Source organism: Coccinella septempunctata, chromosome 2, assembly GCF_907165205.1.
Source record: "Coccinella septempunctata chromosome 2, icCocSept1.1, whole genome shotgun sequence".
NCBI classification, from domain to species: Eukaryota; Metazoa; Arthropoda; class Insecta; order Coleoptera; family Coccinellidae; genus Coccinella; species Coccinella septempunctata.
Genome location: NC_058190.1, coordinates 10,051,594 through 10,062,188, shown reverse-complemented (window position 1 = coordinate 10,062,188; position 10,595 = coordinate 10,051,594). Strand labels below are relative to the sequence as shown.

Below are 10,595 nucleotides of genomic sequence, written 5' to 3'. Positions count from 1 at the left end.
TTTATTCAGACTTCTGGATATAATCTCTTGAAATTAATATGATACTCCATCTCTATGAATTACTCCATGTCATAGAGACTACCCTACCATAGAGATCCAAAACATTCGCACTGATAACTGCAGTGTCACTGTGGCAATGGTGCTCGATATTTCACAATATTGTTTATATGGCTGCCTTTACATGGTACAGCTGCTGAGAAATCGCAAACGCCAATTTTGAAAAAAGGCGACTATGTCATTTTTTCCGTATTTCCCCTAATTATACAGGCTGTTCAAAATTAAGCTGGCACCATTGCCAACTCCGTTATTACCCAACTAACACAATTTGTTTATTACTAACTGTAAAAACAGCTACACGTCTATTCTTTATATAACACGTGTGTCGTTACAACGTTTCCAGTTTAATTACATGTCATCTATATAACGCAAAAGGGCCCCTCTTTATAGAACTTTCTTCTCCTATAAGGAGTTATGTAAAAGTTTTATATATGTGAAATATAGCAGCGATAAAGTCAATATAAACATTCTATAAAAGTGATTTATAAGAGTTTTATAACTCTTATATTGATTTGTCAACAGAAACTACTACAAAGCACTAATATACTTACTTCTTGGAGACGAGTTTTAAAAAATGTTTATAATTGTTTTTAAAAAGATTTATAAATGTTGAGAAGAGCTCTATGAAATGCATGAAATGTTGTATAATAGTTTCCTGATGATAAGATTAAGACTGTTCTTTGTTTTAAATGGGTCTGACATGACTCTTATAATCACATTCCGTAGTGTAAGAATTATAATTCAGATACAGCGTTTCCTAAACTGATATATAAATATATCATAACAATGGAAATGATAGGTGAAACAATATATGGGTCATCATGGCGTAAGAGAAAACATAATGAGAAAATAAAGCATTACAATTTCCGGAGTCGTAGATTTAGAAGCACTTCAATTTTTCTGGAGAATATATATATACATTTCTCACTAAATTTTTGTTCGCCTCGAATTTATCCACTTTTTCAATAAATAATTCTACATGAGCCTACAATACCCTCATATATTTATTTATGGATTACGAGCATTTCATTCAATATTCGACCATTTTCTCCATGTTATTATGTCAGATGAATCATTTCAAGATTAATTTTTCAGTTTATGAGCCTATTTCAACTCATTGATGAAAAAAATGCAAAATGGCTTCTCTTTCAAAATTTTCCCCCATCAATAAACTAATGGCGGAGCAGTAGTTGCAAGCCACACTATTATAAAGTCTCTATAAAACACAAACAATTTGGAAATTAGAAGTGCTCCAACCAATGTTGCCAATTTTCTCCACGAAGATCATTATTAAGAAATATGTAGGTATTTGATTGAAATGAATATGTAATCTCATAAATATTTCTCAAAATCAGCTGACACCAATACGGACAGTTAATTTTTAATACTCAATGAGATTTATAGTGACGGCTTTTTTTCGAAAAATTATTTGTAGAGATACCTATAGAGACATATTAGGTATCTATATAATTCATATTATGCGAATTATAATTTTTTTAAACATTGTACAAAAGTTGAAGATTCTCGATTAACTGCCAATTTTTTTATTCCTTTTCAATCCTTGAAAAAAATTCAATTTCCTTGTTCATAGCATATGTATTTATTCCTATCAATATGAAATGAATAATTTTATGTATACATCATCTCTGCTCAAAATAGAAAAAATAAATCATCACAAAAGCATTCTCAATATATCGAATAATCATAAATATAAATTGAAAATTACGAGAAGAATGCATTTTTATACTCCATTGGTTATAAATAATTTCCATTTTCAATGGTTTTCACGAAAATTAGAAATACAAAACACTTGACTTATTATTCAGAATCAAATTATTTTACAGGGTGTTCCTAAATGCATGCGACAAACTTCAGGAGGTGATTGTCTGTATGAAATTAAGATGGTTCTTTCCTACAACCAAATTTCCTCAGCCCACTCCTTTCCGAGATATCACCCTTAAAAGGTTGTGACTAAATTTGAGTTTTTTTTTTTTGATTCAGTAGAGGTAGAAACTTGAAATTTTGTAATTTTCATGCACTTGCAAAGGACTATCCACGGTTTCTTTCAATCTTCCTGGTACGTTATACGGGCCTGAAATTAGCAACCCTTACTTTATTTCATATAAAACGTTTTTCGTAATGAAGTTTCATGAAATAAAATTATATTATTTCAAAAAATAATCAAAAAATATACACCATAATCTATAATTTTTTTTTATTAATTGAGTGGTCAACAGTAAAGATGTAAAATGTAATACGATTCATAATGAATTCTGGGAATGACCACATCAAGCCAAAATACATGAACATAGTAGTCTACGTGTCATGGATTGCCGTAGACGTTAAAAAATTTGAGGTGGCGTCGCCACATTTTGAGGGTGATATCTCGGAAACGGGTGGGCTGAGGAAATTTTGTTAAAAAAAAGACCCATCTTAATTTCATTCGAGGAATCACCTCCTGAAGTTTGTCGCATGAATTTAGGAACACCCAGTATAAATTCTAAATCCATTATTTTTTCGAACTAAATTCTTCAACGTGCAATTTATTAGGTATGTCATTTTATTTTTTGAATGTGGTAAATGGTACTGGCGTGTTCCGCGCCTTAACTACTATATTGAATATTCATTGTATAGTTTTAGTTTTGAGTTCGGTTTACCACAATTCTGCCGTGTTAAGAAGAAGAGTCGTATCTGCAAATTTGTCGCAACTAACAGAAGCATGTTTTATACTCATCATTTGAAAAAAAAAATAGTTTTGATTTAAATTCTACATCAAAAAATGTAGACATTAAAGTTATTACAATTTCAAGGATATTAGTACTTAGCATGGCATAAGCAGAATTCACAACATGATTCATGAAATTTTGTTCACATTGGCAACGTCTACAATATGCCCAACTCGTATAACCTTTGCATGCGATAACTGACATAAGTAATGGAATCTGTTAACCTGTTAAATACCTCTTATAAAACAATTCTGTTATATATCATATCACATTTGAACCTTATAAATAAATTTTGTCGAATAAATATTTCATTGAGGCAATAAAAAGAAATAGAAATTCTATGGTCGATGACAGCCTGCCAATTCGAGCGTCACTGCGTCATATCAAAGAGGTTCCTCTTTGGTCATATAGATGGGAGAGTTTATAAAAAATAGTGTGTTGTTTGTATGCCCTCATTTTTCTCTGTTTCTGGAGCAGTTTGTTGTCGAGAAGTTTAGTATAATTATTTGTTATCGTTGAGTATAATACTTGACCTAGACGAATAACCAATAATACCATATAAAAACTACTGCTTCGAGTTGAAAATAAGCAGATTCTTACCCTAATAACAGGTAAATATTACTCATTATCCTCTAACGATCACTCTAATTTTGGTTTTATCGCTGAACTAATATTTTCAAATCAAGATTTCAAATTTAATCTAGAATTAGGTTCTATTTCATTTCAAATTGAGATTCAGCGATAGCTATGAAATCGTTCTGTTATTCAACAACTCTTTTGTTAATTCTAATCAAGAGTTTTTTTTTTAGTATGTTTAAAATAGTTCAAACTCTTGAGAGGGGCAAGAAGGAATTGACAATAGTCCCTAGTGCCTGGGAAAGAAGTGGTGTTCTCTTTTGGCCGAAGAGCAGGGCAGATAAATTGATAAAAATTAATTCTATGCCAGAAAGCAACTGGTTCGAAATGCCATGTATTCTCAAAAGAAGTAATTTAGATTTAGAGTCGGCTGATAAGGAACTGGAGAAAATGCTCAATCAGTGTGATACTGAAGAAGATCAGAATCATGAATATTCAACATCAGTATCTAAAAAAAAAGCTCCAGTTCGTTTACCAAAAAGGTCTGAAAATTCATCATTTTTCGATGTAAATGATTTGGTAATTCAAACATGCAGTGCTCCTACTGAAAAACAAGAAACATCTTCAGCAACAAGCATTATAAATAACCTAAATAAATGTAACAAAAATAATATTTACATTCAGGATTCCAAGATACTCAATCCTGAACCTGGAGATTTCATTACACTGGATCAGGAAAGTTTATGCAGCCCAAATATTGCATTAGGAAATAGTGTCGTAATAGATGAAAATAAACTGAATGAAGTTTTTGCTCAATTGAACATCGTGAAAGAAAATCAAGAAAAAATAATGTATTCATTGGCACGATTCGAAACCTTACTAGATATGGTGGTTTCAAGCATAAAAAAATCTCCAGCCAGCTCAAGTACTGAGATAAATACCCATGAAAAAATTAATCCAATCACTGCAATACAAATCCAAAGCTTAGAAGACTTGGATAAGCTTGAGGAGAATTTGAAAAATAGGACATTATTTTACGAGTATGTCGATAGGATGTCCACCATCTGTGGTAAAAGTGGAAAAGGAAAAGGAGTTGATATATGTTACATTCTGGTGGATGTATTCTTTGGAAGAAAATTTTTTATTCAATGTTCTTGGGCTGGAGGTTCAAGAGAGAAAAATAAAGAAAAGATTGCATTTAAAATGTATAAGAATGTTATCAACCTATTCTTTCAGATTGTTCATCTAGGTGACCATGAATTCACCCTTGAACAATGTCATGAATTTTTCAAAAATATAATTCGTAATGCTGTCAAGAGGAGTGAAAGTTCGGTATTAAGGATGTCTAGAAGTAAGAGGAGACCAAGTAACCTGTGTTATAAGAAATCATTGCCTCAGATTATTATACATGAAGATATTGTATTTATTGATAATGGAAATGAGGTAGGAAGTGAAAACTTTGATGAGATTGAGAATAGCTCCTAAAATCATTTAATATTCTAATTTTAAATATTGTTTTGTTTGGATATTTCATGTTATCGTTATGTATTCTTATGCATAGTTATCTTTCAAAATGTTACTCAGAATTTAGAACATATTATATTGGCAGTAAAAGATACAAACTATTTGTTTTTATATTTTTATTGAGTACCATAAATTATGTATTGCCTTCGCCCTTCAAAGAAATTGAATACATCTATTGAATGTAGCTATGCAGCAAAGGTATAAAAACCTTTATATTTTCTGATTCTTCAATTGCTACTAGTTTAATTTTCACATCACTTGATTTGAAAGTAAGTAGGTTTTTTTCAAAACATGTCGCATTCGATTTATAAATATCTAGAAATGAAGACCTGAAAGGGATTACAAAAACATCAGATTTATCTTTCAGTGCATATCCAGCTATGATAATGCTGTAATTTTCTTTTTTTGCATACTTCATAGCAACAATTTTTTCATCTTCAGAAAGGAACCATTTATTGTGTTCATTTGACTTGAGAGAGAAGTTTTCGAATTGAATTTTACTGAAGTGACCAGATTGAATTAATTGTTGCAGAATTGGATATTTTTCAATGTCTGATGAAGGTGTGTTGTCTGAAGTATTGTTATCCATCTGCATAATTTCGACAATTCTCTTGGCAACTTGTGAAAGAGGATTATTGCCATTTCTGAGCAACCTTTTTATTTGAAATAATCTGTTTTCAAATGGATAAGCACTGAAAGTTGATAGTTCTCCAAATTTTCGAACTTCCTCTATCAAATGACTCAAATTATGCACATTACTTGTCATGAAATCTTCTCCATAAAAGTCTCTGTATGTTTCAATATAAGTATAAAGAAGAGTTTCTGCAACTGGTAGTAATTTTGAGTGAGCATTTAAAGATGAACAGATTGTTACGGAACAAAAGAAGAGCAAGAAGTGTTGATAGACATCAATTGGTAATACTCTTCTGAGAATTACTATGCTTAGGTACAAAAGAAAGGTTCTATATTCAGTTCCCTTCCAGAAAGCTAAAACATCTAAACCACGTACAGCTCTATGAATTTCAGAAGGCATTTTACAATTCACTAAAAAAGTAGACACTGTTGAAATATTACTGTAACTCCATTTTGTTCTATAAGTTCCCATGTTTCCATCTTTCCACCCCATCAGACAACATTTCATTACTCCTAAGTCAATCAAATGTAACGAATCACCCACTGGAAAGTCTTCTATCATATTTATAGGTAATTCTACTAAAGGTGTATAACACTTGTGGTGGCTTCCATAAGCAAGGGCTCTAAATTCTGCGTCGTTCCTCTTCTCACACCCTATTCTTGGGAAGTAAACACAATGTGAAATATAGGAATATTCTCCAATTACGGTGCATTTGTTGCAGCCGTTTTTACCGTTGAAGTTAACTATTCCTGAAAAAAATTACTCATCACACATGGTATATTCTTGGAATAACAATAGTTTTTGTTCAGTTTTGAAAAAAATTTAACTTACCTTTAATGAAAGCTCTGGCCGGTGAATCACAAATGAAGCATCTGATTTTTATTTGTATGTGATAACCATATTTCTGGATGAATAATCCATGTTTCAGTATCTGTTGCATTTCTTGGACAAACGGTCCAAGATACAATGCAAGGTCCACAGGCTTTCCTGCACCACAATATATTCCAACTACTAAGGGTTTAATTTTTGGAAGTTCATGAATATTACAAAGAATGGGCCAAAATTCTATTTTGGAGCTTTTATACACTGGCAGTCCATCCATATTAAAATTCAGTGACAAACAAGTTAGTTCCCTACTCGAGTCATGATGAACAGAATTCAGGGCTCTAGATAAGTTTTGTGCTAACCCATTATGCCAATAGGCACCATCTCCAATTTTAGTTATCTCGATTTTCCTGGGAGTATCTAAAAATGTCCTTGGATCCCCAGGAAACATATTGGGAATTCTTCGATTCCATATTGCAAATAATTCCTTCAACGCTGTATGTTTGATGTTTGACTTTAAAGCCCATAATTTCATTTCTTGACGTGTTCGCATGTCCATTTCTACCTCAGATAACTCCTTATCAATAATAACGTTATGAACAAACTCGGCAGATTCTGTAGAGTCAACTGCTGTATTTTCAAATTGTGGTACATCTGATGAATTCTTCAGGTCTATTTCTTTATGAATACTATCAGATGAAACTTGCCAGCAAGATTCTTCTAAGGGTAATGCCTTGATAGTGGGATTGATTTCATTATCACATCCATTTTCTTTAGCGTTGGGCGGTGTGAACAATTTAATTTTATTTAAGTTAGCTCGTAACTTTCGCTTGAAGTATCCACTTCTTTTTATTTTCTTCAAGGGATCGCCCATTTTCCAACCCTATCGATTCCTCTCACTCCACAAAACTATTTTCCTTGATTTTATACCGCCTATTACACTAATTCACTTTGTTTATATTATGTATTCAAATCGATTGAAGAAATAGAATATTATTTAGATGCTTATAAAGCATTTATATATTTTCTTGGAGTCAGGCTATATAACCATATCCTTACGATTTATAATTATCATAAAGATGTTACACAAACCTTCTTAAAATCTTTTTGAAATAAAATTATCTCAAGCATATGGAGCTATATAAATGAAATTATATAAACATCTATAAGAATACACGATACCTTCTCTATAAAACTATTTTATTATTTCGTCATATAAATATTTAAGCGATATTTTTTTAAAATTTTTTGGCTAATATGACAATACAGTTCCTCATTAGTCAGTATAAAACAATTCAGATATATGCAATGCTGTTATGAATCTATTATAGATCAATTCTATCCTTAAACAAATTTTATGTGTTAGTTGGGTATACATGCTACGAATTCGGTTGAATGGAAAAATCTCATTTTTAATGGCCTTCTCGATGGCGAAAGCAAAACAAAAATTGACAGTATCATTTAAAAATATTTCATAAAATTATATATTTTTTTCAATGGAACACCCTATATTTCATCATGCATTTCGATTCGTAATAATCTCTCAACAACAAAGCTCATATCTCACCTTTTTTTTTGAGTTAAAAATGACCGACTTATGTGGAAATGTTTATTTCATTCACTAGTACAAAAAATTTATGTATTTGTTTTGGCGAATAAAGAGCAATTAAATATCGAGTATATGCTCAAAAACACATATGTAGTGTCAAGAAAAGGGCCCAAATATTTATTCAACAAGAAGGCGATGTTTTTGAACATTTACTCAATGTTTTATAATAGCTCTTTATTTGCAAAAACAAAGAATTTTTTGGTATAGTGAATGAAATGAAAATTTCCACATAAGTCGCTCATTTTCAACAAATCAGCCAGTTCTGACAATGGTAAATCATCTTTATGATCAAATTCTTTTGGACTATTCAACTCATGTATTCTGTATTAGATAGATAGATTTATTTATTCTCATTTTTTATTATCCCATTATCCCTTGATGTAGTGGCTGGCACACCGAAGTTGAGTTAGGTGATAAAAAAATTACATGACTCAGGTTTGATTCCCGAGGATGATATCCAGCATTATCTAAAAATAAAATTATTTTTCTTTGCTGAAGGCCCATTTCTCTGTCAAGTTGCATCAACCATTCATAATATCTCGTGTCACCCACGCTTTTTTGTTGGATTTCCAAGTTGCCGGTAAATTATTGAGATCAACATTTTTGAACGCTCGAGGACGATTCGCTTTTTCTATCACTAACAATTCTTCTTTATGACCTGCCATACTCAAAAAACAAAATTGTGAGTAATAATAATGAGAGATATTGTACACAAATGGATCTTTATTTTTTACTATTCACTCTACATGTTTCGCCTTATAGAGGCATCTTCAGGAGTTTCGTCCAAATTTACAGATATTGTGCAACATACAATCAGGTCGATTCTGTTCGCATCTTGTTATGACATTGCTAAATCTACAACTTTGTTATAATTATAATTTTATATTATATTATTATAATTGTTTTATGCAATATTGGTTATGAGTTTTGGCCATAGCAATATTGTTGGAAAATAATCGAATGTTTGAGCTGACAACAGTGTTTTGAAGGGTAAGATTGTCATTTCATAGAGAAGATCACATAATTCTCATAGAACTATAAATATATAGTATAGAATTATGTGATAATTCTATAATAGTTCTATGGAAAAGAAGAACAGGTTGTGTTAAATCAAAGAGTATCAATTAATCAATTGATACTCTTTAATTTGATGTTTGGTGGTTTTTGATAAATAAATGTACACTAACAGCTTGAACATTTATATTATGAAATCTCTTTCTGTTGATGTATGAAACTTCTGGATGAATCGGGTCAGTTTGGGGAAACTATTGCAACATGGGTAGAGTCAATTGCACTTTTGCATTAGGAAAATTTGAATTTGCATTCCGTAATCAGAAATTATTTTTATCAGAAATTAAATTGCTAATTGGAAAAGAACTATAAATGCTAATTCTTAGCATTTCGTATTTCCATTTCACTTGTGGCGAATTTAATTATTTATCTATTTATCTTGCCAACAAATGGGTGGATATAAGATTGCTGATTCTATTTATTGCTGTACTCATAGCAGGCTGACTTATTCCAATATTTAGGTCTTCACCAATATTAGTTTGGTAGCTTCCACTACTGAAGAAGATAAGACTTGCGAAAACCTAAAAAATAGATGCCTTCAAACTTTTTTTCAATGAATTTTCACTCACTTGTAGGTAAAAAGGAACTGTATCTTCTCTCATCGATTCCCCAACCAATCCACTCAATTCTTCTACTATCAAGCTAAATGTTGCTTTCTTATTCAACCGAAACATTTTCAAAAACATTTTATCAGGTAATAACTGGTGTCCCCAATATATCGAAAGTGTAGTTTCATATTTGCTCTATATCTAAATAACAAGTTCAAGTGAAGTTTTCCAAAAAGTTACTCAAACGCAGAATGTTTATAATTACTTACCTATTTTCAAGAATTTCCAACACTTGGAAGAAATAAAAAGCAAGGGATTCACTGCCATTTTCAACTTTGTTATGATATAACAAGTACTAAAATGATGTTGCTGATATAGCAAACTGAAATAACAAGATGTTATTAAAATTGACAGATCATATTGCTCAAAATCAATGATTAGAATACCAGTTTTTCAAACTTTGCTGTGATAGCAATATCTTTTCTATAACCATATTACTATTTCCGACCTGATTCTCTGGTTACGCTGAACTGAATCAAATCTCATAGATGTTCAAACAAGATATGATCGAGCTAAATCCCAATTTATACAGTGAGATTATTTTCGTTTCAAAAAAATTATAGCATCAAATTATTTTCATTCCATTCGCTCATTACAAACGATGTTTTATCGTTATCAGAAAATTTTTTTGCGTGTTCGAAACGGTAATTTTGAATAAAAGAAATGATATTTTTTGTGATATCCACCATTTCCGTACCATTTACGTTGTTGACCGGTAATAATTTCAAAATTTCTTTTGTATGACCAAAAGCAGAACTAATCATATAGGAAAGAACCGTTTTAGTCAGATCTTTGGGTTGTGACGAATTAACCGCGGTATCGATAATATTTTTCGATCGATAATCTAAAGTGGGCTGTTCGCGGGATACATTTGAGAGATAATTTTTATTTCCAATATTAGAATTTGCAGAAATTTCTAGAGACGATGAAATTGATCTTGAATACCTCTAATTAGGAAGAATGAA

At 31.2% G+C, this 10,595-nt stretch overlaps 1 protein-coding gene across 1 annotated transcript; it reads right to left on the bottom strand.

Annotated features, from left to right (window-relative positions):
• Positions 1 to 4,887: 4,887 nt before the first annotated feature.
• Positions 4,888 to 6,918, bottom strand: LOC123306687. Its single transcript, XM_044888806.1, has 2 exons — positions 6,349 to 6,918; positions 4,888 to 6,266 (listed from the first exon to the last, which is right to left on the bottom strand). The coding sequence occupies exons 1-2, from the start codon at positions 6,899 to 6,901 to the stop codon at positions 5,056 to 5,058; spliced, it is 1,764 nt and encodes a 587-aa protein (XP_044744741.1). The 5' UTR covers positions 6,902 to 6,918; the 3' UTR covers positions 4,888 to 5,055.
• Between the last annotated feature and the right edge of the window lie 3,677 nt (positions 6,919 to 10,595).